The 12,119-nt window shown below is 32.7% G+C and overlaps 1 protein-coding gene and 2 long non-coding RNA genes across 3 annotated transcripts; 2 read left to right on the plus strand and 1 right to left on the minus strand.

Annotated features, from left to right (window-relative positions):
* Positions 1–4,107: 4,107 nt before the first annotated feature.
* LOC143199496 (uncharacterized) lies at positions 4,108–6,158 on the plus strand. The gene is made up of 3 exons (XR_013006449.1): positions 4,108–4,296; positions 4,349–4,472; positions 5,854–6,158. It is a non-coding gene; the product is annotated as an uncharacterized LOC143199496 (long non-coding RNA).
* A 328-nt stretch (positions 6,159–6,486) lies between these two features.
* Positions 6,487–7,033, minus strand: LOC143200060 (uncharacterized). Its single transcript, XR_013006612.1, has 2 exons — positions 6,763–7,033; positions 6,487–6,691 (listed from the first exon to the last, which is right to left on the minus strand). It is a non-coding gene; the product is annotated as an uncharacterized LOC143200060 (long non-coding RNA).
* Positions 7,034–8,562: 1,529 nt separating this feature from the next.
* LOC143200166 (lithostathine-1-beta) lies at positions 8,563–11,504 on the plus strand. Its single transcript, XM_076410564.1, has 3 exons — positions 8,563–8,768; positions 10,485–10,608; positions 11,056–11,504. Exons 1-3 carry the CDS (start codon positions 8,661–8,663, stop codon positions 11,283–11,285), a joined length of 462 nt encoding a protein of 153 aa, XP_076266679.1. The 5' UTR covers positions 8,563–8,660; the 3' UTR covers positions 11,286–11,504.
* Positions 11,505–12,119: the final 615 nt, after the last annotated feature.

Here is a 12,119-nt window from a genome sequence, read left to right on the forward strand (position 1 = left end):
GAGCCAATCAAATGTCTTCACAGCAAAATGTTTTCCTTACAGATGGCTATAATGAAGATTTAAAATGACCAATCAAATTAACTGAATGGCTGAAAATGAGGTTAAATTTTGATGTTAGGCAAAGAAAAACTTTTCTCCAAAGTCACCTATTCAGTTGTCCCTGTATCTCTGATAACTCTGTGGCTACGTTTTGCAAAAGTAACACCGTCATGGATTTATACCCCTCTGAATATGTCAAGTTTCGGGCCAGAAAACATGTATTCTCAATACTTGTGTTATTTAATCAAAAGAAAAGCCGCTGGAAGACATCGTTTGCTGGTAGTAACTTACCGGGAGCCTGCTATAACCCTAAAAACATGTGAGGCGTGATGTCGAAAATTCAAAAGTGGTGATATCGATGTGCAACATAAAGGATGTTCTGGTAAACCGAAAACGATGAGAAACTGCAAGAGTTATTGGATGAAAACCCAACCCAAGCTCAAAAGCATTTGGTGGAAGTGTTAAAAGTGACAATGAGCGATCGATATCGATTAGCGACGATGGAATGATGAAGAAACAGAAAATTCGAAAAATCGACTGTGAATGATGCTTCAACGATACGATCGGAAGACATGTCTGCATCGAATAGTGACGGGTGATGAAAAATGAATTTATTTTGAGAACTCTAAGCTCAAAAAATCATGGCTATCACCTGGAGAAGCCGATCGATCGACTCCAATTAAGAATTTAGGATATATTTATTACAAACAATTTTGTAAACTGAATAAAACCAGTGGAAATTTCGGGTTTTCTATCATAGAGCCGAGCAAAAATAAAAACTAAATTAAGACAAAGTATTTCTAAATGAAATAAACATGCGCGAAGTGTCCGAATAAAAAAATATAGGTCAACGATCCGATCATAATTTTATAGCCCACATTTTTATATTAAGATCTGCAATATTTATTCATTATGTTGTAATAGGAAGGGTCCATAAAGATTGACGTTAAGAGCTACTATTTTAAAAGTGATATATATATATATATATATATATATATATATATATATATATATATATATATATATATATATATATGTATATATATATTGTCGTGGTTATTGTCAAAGAGAGACAAAAGTAAGATAAAAGCAACAGAAATAAGATACATCAAAAGAGCCAATGAGTAACAAGTATTAGAAGTTAATAATAACAGATCAGAATACCTCAATTTTGATAAAAAATCGATTTTCTAAAATTTCTAGTCTTCCTTAAATGGGGTTTTTAAGGAATATAACATATCTTCTGGACTTAGTAACCTTCAGACCCTTCCGAAACAAAGTTCCAGTTACGCGCAGGCTTCAGAAGAATCAGGAGAATAACACAGAATGACATAATTAGAAGCACAGAAATAAGACAGTATCTTAAAATTGATAAAACACCAATTTTCTAAAAATTTTAATCTAGAACTCCCCTCTAATAGAATGTCCAAGGAAAGCAACATATTTTCCGACTTTTACGTTATACGACAGTTAGTTATACGAAAATATTCAAAAACATATTTACAGATGTCTCAATATCACTATCAACAAAAAACATAACAACAAATATTCCATATTATTTCGATTTGGCCAAAATTATTTATATCGTTTTTATTATAGTATAGATTAAATATCAAAAATCGATACCAACTACTGAGGTCATTGGTTCGAAGGACCTGATGCATACTGTCAAAGCAATATATTATTGAACCGAATAGTTAATTTTTTAACAAAACAGTATAATCTCAATGAAGGTCGTAACCTTTTATTTGGTTTGAGGTTCAGAGATACACCAAATTGATTTATTAAATGTTCTTCGGACATTTTTCGGGTTTTAAACTTGATATTTACACTCGCACATGTCAATTAATATAGATTTGTTGTTAATTTATGAGCTCTAATATGTCGCATATATAACAAAATCATATTTTTATTTTATTATTTTATTACAATTCCTTAATTCAATTTTTTAAGATACTAATACTTTCTGGTATCTATTGATATTATAGTTTGTCAATTTAATAGTCAATTTTAATAAGAATTATCAGTTTTCACTAACTAAAGTGATAAAACCAGGTACCTCTTGTGATTGTTTCTTAATTGCTCGCATTTCTTAACTAGCTGTGTATATATTAGGTGCTTGCATACATTCTGTTCAGTGATATCTTTTGTTGAACTATTGGATATCAAATTCCATGGGTTTGTGACATTTATTTAGATATATAACTTGTTTTCTTATTAGTATGGAGTTATAAAGTGCTAATCATAGAACGGTCAAAATTGCATTATCGATATTAATGATTTCTATTGTTTGATTTGAAAAAATCTATTGCCGAACTCCATCAACTCATTTTAGGATAATATGGTGATGTTACTTTGTCATATCCTAGTTGTTGGTTTTAGTTTCAACGATTGGGAGTGAAGATTGTAATGTCAGTGACAAAGAACGACCAGTGCAAATATAAATTTGATCAAGAAAGATAATGAATTGGAAGACTTATTGTTGTGAAAATTCAGCTCAAACTGTTAAATAATTCCCAAATATCTTAACAGTTAGTGAATAAACTCTTTCCAGACTTTTACGTGCGTTGAGAAAGATCCAAAAGGACTATAGCTTTTCTACTACAGTTCTGAGTACTAACAGTCATATGCCAGTCCAGGAATTCTAGCTATTTTTCATCTATCACCAATTTTTATCAAAGGGTGAAAATCTATTGAAAATCACTAAATCACTTTATTTCACTATTGAAGGTAACTGAAGATGTTTTTTTCAACTGATTTGCCTTGAGGATATTGTGAGCAGAATGAATTCCATACTAACAGGGAATGTATTACCAGTACTTCAGAAATTGCAACTTCACTATATTCCTTGAATTGCAGATGTTCCTATATGAACAAATGAGGCAAGGCTATCACATGCCCCAGAAAATTGTTTTATTATACTGTCAGTAGTTCTTTAAGCTTTTTTTTGAAATTTTATCTCACGATATTGCCGCTTCGATAACACAACATTTTTTGTCAAACATCTTTAAAAAACGTAAATTTAAAACCATTTAATTGTACACTATTTAATGGTTTTTGATAGAATGTGTTTCCAGACGTTTACGTGCGTTGAGAAAGATCCAAAAGGACTATAGCTCTGCTACTACAGTTCTGAGTACTAACAGTCATATGCCAGTCCAGGAATTCTAGCTATTTTTCATCTATCACCAATTTTTATCAAAGGGTGAAAATCTATTGAAAATCACTAAATCACTTTATTTCACTATTGAAGGTAACTGAAGATGTTTTTTTCATCTGATTTGCCTTGAGGATATTGTAAGCAGAATGAATTCCATACTAACAGGGGATGTATTACCAGTACTTCAGAAATTGCAACTTCACTATATTCCTTGAATTGCAGATGTTCCTATATGAACAAATGAGGCAAGGCTATCACATGCCCCAGAAAATTGTTTTATTATACTGTCAGTAGTTCTTTAAGCTTTTTTTTGAAATTTTATCTCACGATATTGCCGCTTCGATAACACAACATTTTTTGTCAAATATCTTTAAAAAAACGTAAATTTAAATCCATTTAATTGTACACTATTTAATGGTTTTTGATAGAATGTGTTTCCAGACGTTTACGTGTGTTGAGAAAGATCCAAAAGGACTATAGCTCTGCTACTATAGTAGCCATATGCCAGTTCAGGAATTCTAGCTATTTTTTATCTATCACCAATTTTTATCAAAGGGTGAAAATCTATTGAAAATCACTAAATCACTTTATTTCACTATTGAAGGTAACTGAATATGGGTTGATAAGAAATATCTGTTGAATACAGTGCAAATATAAATTTGCATAGGATAGTATATAAAAATATAACGAATTATATTATAATAATATATAAACAGCAGCAGCATTTTAACATTTCTAAATATTGATATAAACATTTCTGATATCGCTCCAAAACTTTCCATAATTGATTGATAAGATACAAATATTAAGATAATGTGGTATAATGTCACGTGCAAAAGTCCTTCTACGTGTAAATGAACATGATTGCATTTGATCCTTTTTCAAAATTTAGAAGAGTAGCGTTTATCTTTTGAGATAATTTATTATAGTTCTGGTTAACAGTATTACAGTCAGTACATTGTACAGACAGTTTTGGACGATAGATTTTAATAATGTTGCGCTTTTTACTACCCCTAAGTCTTGTGTTATCTTCGGCTTTGGCTCTAAACCGGACTAGCTTCTTGCATTCAGACAATTATCACGTCTCAACAGTGACGGTATGTTATTTTGTGTTTTTTAACGTTCGTAAAGTGATATCTGATGTTATAGGCTACCTTTCCTCAAGCACTCTTCGATTGCAAACGATTGGGTTGGGTGTTGGCGATTGAAGAAGATGCGGAAGAAACTTCGGCGTTGAATACAGTTCTGACTGAAACCGGACATCAAGCTGATAGTAATAATATTAATTTTATATGTTTTTCAGATTTGTTTTCTTATAAACACAATGGAAATGCTAGTAATTTATGATAAATACCTGACCAATGACAAATAGACTGCAGAGTGTTGTATTAGTCGGAATAAATGGTAGTCTGGTGAATATAACAGGTGGGGCAAAACTCCCGCTACCTCAGTTTCGTTTTAACCATAGTGTTGTGTAAACGTCCAAATTTTGTTGTGGATAAATATATGCCACAAAACGAGCAGTAATAGTGATAATATTTATTGAGAATAAGCGTTTCATTATTGTCACTCAGCGAAAATTGCGTCAAAAATCGTTTACATGAGAATTTTCGACAGACGGTATGACAGCAGAGAGGCCTAGTTCTGGAAGACAACGGACGTCTCGTAACGCTGAAAATACGGCTCTGGTGCGCGATAGTGTTACAGAGTCCCCAGAAACATCAATTCGGAGACGTGGGTTCCTGTTACACATTTTTACACGCAGTTTAACGCGAATTTTGAAAACTAATTTGCAAATGTTCCCATACAAAATTCAACCGGTCCAAAAATTGTCATCGAGAGATCCTGACCAACGAGTTGAGTACAGTCTTGCATTTAAATTGATAATGAGCGATGAAGCCCATTTTTTTCTCAGTGGCCACGTCAATAAATAGAACAGGTGGTTTTGAGGAACACATAATCCTCAATTAATTCATGAAGTATCATTGCATCCACTAAAAACAACTCTATGGTGTGATATTCATACTGCAAACATTATTGCTCCCTGTTTTTTAAAAATAACCGAGGTCTTACAGTTCTGTTACTGATGAATGGTACCAAGACATAATTCGAAATTATCTTATGCCTGAAATGGAAGAGCAAGGACTAGAAGACAAGTGGCTTCAGCAAGATGGGGCCACAGCACACACAGCTCGTTCAACAATTAAATTATTGAATGATGTTTTTCCACGAAGACTCAGGATTTAACAGCACCAGACTTTTCCTATGGGTGTTTTTAAAATCAAAAGTTTATGTGAATAAGCCCCGAATGATTCAACATCTTCTAGACAATATTCGTCACGAATCTGAAGAAATTCAGCATCGGATTTTGCAGGATGTCATGGAAAATGTCGTAAGAAGAGCCGAAATTTTCATAACGAATTCAACCATTTGGCTAATATAATTTTTCAATTATAAGGAAAAGAAAACATAAAACATAATATGAAAACTAAATTTACCTATCTTTTCTTTGAGCAAAGTTAGAAGCAATCGAAAATGTAGCGGTTCTTTTGCCTCACGTTTGTTTTCAAATCTAAGGTCAGCTATTTATTATGCTTATAGTTAGTTGCATTTTCTATTTATTCTATATGTAATATATGTATTTTTTTCAATAGATATATGGTTGGGTGGGGTATAACAAGAAATTTCAGGATTTTACAGTCAATGGATTTGGATCGAAAATGGGAAAATAATTGAATATACCAACTGGCAATCTGGAGAACCTAGTCAGAGTAGTACTTATCCTTGTATAAGAAAAGATGCTTTAACATCCTCTTATCCTGGACAATGGTACGCTAATAATTGCGAGAGTAACAGCTATTACTTTATATGCCAAGGGGATTAAGATCATAATGCATTTGTTTTTTGCAAATATAATTTTCTGATCTAAATAAATATACTTTCAGTAATATAATAATAATGTTTTTTATTTTAACTGGTGATCGATCTGTGAATCAGAAATATATTGAGAAAATTACATTAAATTACAGAGTTCTATTAAAATATATTAAAATAACTGTCTTAAGGATTAATACTCATTAGCCGTTTCTAAATGACATTTAATTAAGTATAATTAAATGGCATTAAATTTCAATATTCAACAATATACTGGTACTAATAAATTACTACTCTACTGAACATTATAACAAAATGTAAGTGTTTTCAGAACCGCAACTAACAACAGAACATCATAATAGGTCAATTGAAAGACCCCGGCCTACCATATTAAAACACATTTTTTTGGCAAAATTGGTTTTTTTATTCAACATAATTCCCTTCAATACACTGATTATAGCGACCCTCCAACTTTTCGACCATTTTTATAGTACGATTTGTCCTTTGCTTCAAAATAGGCCTCAGTTTCGTCGATCACCTCTTCATTCGACGAACATTTCTTACCAGCGAGCATTCTTTTGATATCTGGGGACAAAAAATAGTCGTTGGGGGCTAGATCTGGAAAATACGGTGGATGAGTAAGCAATTCGAAGGCCAATTCATGGATTTTTGTCATCGTTTTCACTGACTTGTGACACAATGAATCGTCTTGAAGAAGCAGCACTTTCTTTTTCTTCAAGTGCGACCGTTTTCGGCGATTTCGTCCTTCAAACGATCGTCTTCTTATACCGTATACCATAAAAGTTGGTCCGGACAGCGCGTCGGCCAGAGCCAATATTTGTTTTATACATTTTGTGTCATCGATCTTACGGCTATTTTGAAACGAAATCCCATTCACGCCTGTGACCAGGCTGGGTGAGACCGGATGTCTAGTTGCTAAAAAGAAGGCTTTAATTATAATGAATTTGTAATTATAAATTTGCGCGACATTGATATTATATTATTTTTTTAGATAAATGCAATTGAAAGCCACTCGAAGCGTTTTAAAAGGGATATCCAGTTCAAGAGACGCATATTTTGTAGAATCTGATAAGAAGATATTTTTATTAATAATTGTTGCAGTATTTTCGTTGATATTTAAACCCAAAAAGGATGAGAGTTTATTTCAAACGCAACTAAAAGCATTTTCTTTATTACTAATCTATTTTTAAACATTTTTACAATGCGATATTTCATGTCTCTTTTTGTCCAAATTAACTGATTATTAATTCTTGTTTTCCCATTGTGAGGAAATTGCTTTTTCATTGAAAGACGATGTTAAAAAAATAATCTAGCGTTTTTTGTTTTTTAAATTTCGTCCAGATAATAGCTTTTTTAACAGGTTCCCCATTCCCCTAAAATCTTTTACCATCCAGGAATTTCTTCGGGCCGGAGACAGGGTTGCTACGAATGGTCGTGACGAATTGTGGGATAGTCACAAGTCATTTAGTGTTTGGTCAGACGAAAACACCTTCATTCGCCTTTGCTTCGTAGATGCCTGGAAACTTTGAAACTATATATTTGAAGCAATATCCATCTTTGGGAAGTGTATTTACAAGTTGCCTCATCAATGTTGCCCAATCAACTCTGAGTTTTAGTTCAGTTCGGCTGTGACATATAACAAAATTCTAATCTAAATAAAATTATTGAAGAAAATTTTATCAAATATAATTTACAAATATATAAAACTACAGTTAATTGTACAACCACAATAGTTTATAGGTTAAGGTTCTAACCTCTTATCACTATTGCTTTCAAGAATTTTGCATACGTCTGACAACTGGACGACTTTGACAGGCTCGTTGGTTTACGTGTTCGAACTAATCCGACAGCATTGTGTCTCTTTTTAACTAGAATAAAATGAGAATAAAAATATTGTCTGATTCTAAAACGAATTTAGAAATTGCGTTAGGTAATACATTAAATATCTTAATGACGCATATACAAATAAACTTTGAATAGACTATATATGTGTGCAGTGGTGGTAAAAGAATTTTATGTGGAGGTACCAATATTTCTTGGAGAATGTCTTATGTAGTAGCTGTGTATTTTTATGTGTCTTATATATATATTTCATAAATACATTTAAAAATAACCGCCACTGTGCTGTATGCTGTTGGATATAATTTTAGTTTCCAGCAAACACAAATACATAGAAATTATTTGAAAATACTCAAATAGCTATATTTCTGACAAATCTGTGTAATCTGTTTAGAGGTTCTTAGAAGAGCAAACCTTTCATCAAAAATTCTGACAAAAGTAATGATTATTTTATGGAGTAGTGTATATTGAGATCGTTCCGATGATCTCATACGTTTAAGTATCACATTGCATCGTAAAAGAGACAATGAGGGAATAATATTTATACATTTGAAAGATAACAAGTAATTGATATATGATTTTTAAGATTATTGCGTTATTCTAGCTCTCGTGATTATAAAAGCGAACATCTTTTAATACGTTTTCTCATAGATCATTAGTCAGTGATCCCTAGTAATACATACTAATTAATAGTGAGATAATTCGCCGTAATTGTTATATCTCAGCAATGCATCTGCTTTTGTTCTTCACTCTTTTGGGCCTACATGCAGTTGTAGGCTCTTTAAATTATACTAGTTTTGTGCATTCAGATAATTATCATGTATCAACGTCAACGGTAAGTATGTTATATATCCCTACATCTAGTGTCTGTGTTTATCTTTCACTTAACGGTGTGATTTGGTTTAGGGTACGGCAAAAGTCCCGCTACCATCTTGATTGCACGCTATCTTGCTTATGTGAATGCTTATATGAAGAACGGGCAGAAATAGTGACAATTTTTGTTGAAAATAATCGTTCCATTATTGCCACTTAGCGGAAATTGCGTCAATTGCGTTGCGAAGCCCATATTCTTCTCAGTAGCCACGTCAATAAACAGAACAATCGGTTTTGGACAAGATCCTCAGTTAATTTATGAATCATCATTACATCCACTAAACCACTAAAACAACTATATGGTGCGGTATTCATGCTGGAAACATCATTGGCCTCTATTTTTTTGAAAATGACCAAGGTCTTCTACTGTTGAACGGTACCAAGACATGATTCGAAATTTTCTTGTGCCTGAAATGGAAGATCAAGGACTAGAATACAAGTGGTTTCAGCAAGATGGGGCCACAGCATACACAGCTCGTTCAACAATTTAATTATTGAATGACGTTTTTCCACGAAGACTAACAGCACCAGACATTTTCTTACGGTTTTTTTTAAATTAAAAATTTGTGTGAATAAGCTCCAAGCTATTCAACATTTTAAAGACTATATTCGTCACGAAATTGAAGAAATTCAGTTTCAGATGTCGCAGGATGAAATGAAAAATGCCTTAAAAAGAGCCGAAAGTCGTATAGCGAATCGCGGTAACCATTTAGCAGATATAATTTTTCAATCATAACGAAAAAAAAAATTAAAGACCCAATAAACTTTTTGTGAAAACCAAACTTACTTATCTTTTCTTTGAGCAAAGATATAAACAATCAAAGTGGTAGCGGGCCTCTTGCCTCATGTTATATTAGAATAGGTTTAAGCCATAGTCGTCACTTTTTTCTTAAAATAAATTAAAAGTTTTTGTTATTTTAAACTCTCCACCTTTCATAACTTACCAGGTGTATCGGAAAGTCACTACAGCTTTTATCGAAAAAAAAAAAAACGACATACTTTTTAAGAGAATGGAAAAATGTATTTGTAAGTATTGACCATTTGAGTCTATACATATTGCCCTAAAGATGGGCAAGAAGACAATTTATGGATGCTATCCTAAAAAATTGTTTGTATTTTGTGCAAAACCATTCATCGGGCCATCACTTTGCCGTATCTTCCGCCCTATTCTGGACGTTTATCGATCAATGCAATCAATTTCAACAGTTCGTAATACACGACGCCATTGGTCCCACCAAACACCAAGCCATTGTCTTCGGACCAAATCCAGGTGACAACCATGATTTTTTCGGTTTAGGGTTCTCAAAATATATCCACTCTTCATCATCCGTCACTATTCGGTGCAAAACTCTTCTTCTTCCACAAGAAGCGTTTTTGCACCCAGCACTTTGCGTCTTAAAATCGAGAACGCCGAAATCCCATAGTCAGAAGAAGCCACCTATTTCGGTCTTGATGTGGCACCCATTTTTCCATGTTCTGGATTTTCCCCGTTGCTCGTAGTCGGTCATTAATTGTCTCTTGGACCACAGTTAACATTTTTGCTAATTGTTTTTGAGTTGGGTTTAGGTCTTCATCCAATAACTCAGGCAGTCTCGTGTCTTTTATCATTTTATAAAAGTCGGTAATGACTTTTCGGTGCACCTAGTACCTACTGATATGATAACGTTTTCATTTTTAGGACACATTTGCCAACGCCTTATTTAATTGTAAACGAATGGGTTGGACGATGGCAATTGAGGACAGTGCCGAAGCGACCGCAGCAGTGAATAAGATTCTTAATGACACTTCCCATAACGGCGACAGTAATTATTTTTTGTTTTATATAATATGAGCAATCAACTATTTCTGAGAATGTCGTGAAACTTACGGCATTTCTGCTAAGCTCAGAACATATATATATATATATATATATATCTTTTAGACATAATTCAGCTTCATTCAATAAGAGTCATACACTACGGGGCTAATCTTTAATGCTCTTTTCTTTTGTCTTCTGTTCAAAATAAGCTTCAATCTTTTGGTTCGATCACCGGGTATCAGTTCTGTAATATACGATGTGTGATAAAATTTCACCCACTCTTTTGATGTATAATAGTTTATTTTGACGCAATATTTTGTAATAAAACTAGTTTTCAATTTTCAAACTATTTAGCCATTTTCAAAGGGCATTTTCTATCTCATATTTGGTAGAAATACATCAAGTTCTAGCCTAAAACATGTTGGTTTTAATATTTATTTATTTCTAATAGATGTATGGATAGGAGGAGTTTACCAAGAAATTTCTGGATATTTTAGCCAGTGGATCTGGATTGATTCGGGTGCGATAATTGAATACACCAATTGGCAATCGGGAGAACCGAGTGCTAGCAGCAGCAATCCCTGTGTGAGGAAGAACGCTCAATCATCTTCTTATCCTGGGCAATGGTATGCCTACTCCTGTACTAATACTTTATATTTTGTTTGCAAAGGTAGTTTGTAGAATAATGTCTGTTATAGCGAAAATATGTATTGTCTATATAACATATATGATATGAAGAAACATATATGAAGAAAACTGTATAAAATTAAACCGTATATATATATATATATATATATATATATATATAAATCGGCATAAAAGAACTATATAAATTTATATTATTAAACCCTTTTACAATTATTATATGTTATATATTTTTAATAAAAAACTTAATGAAAATAGTTTTACCTTTATTAATGATTTCTTTGAAGGTCTGGTATTTATTACACTTGGATTGACCGATGATTGTATTTTTAATATATATGTACTTTTTAAATAGAATTTCCGGATATTCTTAGTCAGTGAATTTAGGTCTAAACTAGAAAAATTATATATTATAAAAAACCAAAAATATGGATAATCCAGTGGAAGCAATGGTATGCTAGTGATTGCGATAGTTACAGATATTACTTTATATTAGTCATTGCCCTGTGGAGTTTCTCCCATAACAGAGTAAAGGAATAATTTCCATTATAAGATCAGAAATATGTTATATCTAATCTATATTATATGTCTATTATATATCTATTTATATTATATATATCTAATTCATGGATTTTTGCCATAGTTGTCACTGACTTGTGACACGGTGCATGGTCTTGGTGAAGCAGCACTTTCTTTATCTTCAGATGAGGCCGTTTTTCGGCGATTTCGTCCTTCAAATGGTCCAATAACGCTATATAATAGTTGCTCTTGATAGTCCTTCCTTTCTCAATGTAGCCAATGAAAGTTATTCCATGCGCATCCCAAAATACAGACGCCGTTACCTTTCCAGCCGATTGTTGGGTTTTCCTA

This window comes from Rhynchophorus ferrugineus, unplaced genomic scaffold, assembly GCF_030347505.1.
Source record: "Rhynchophorus ferrugineus isolate W39M unplaced genomic scaffold, kcgeb_rfMv2 rfM7, whole genome shotgun sequence".
Taxonomy (NCBI): domain Eukaryota; kingdom Metazoa; phylum Arthropoda; class Insecta; order Coleoptera; family Curculionidae; genus Rhynchophorus; species Rhynchophorus ferrugineus.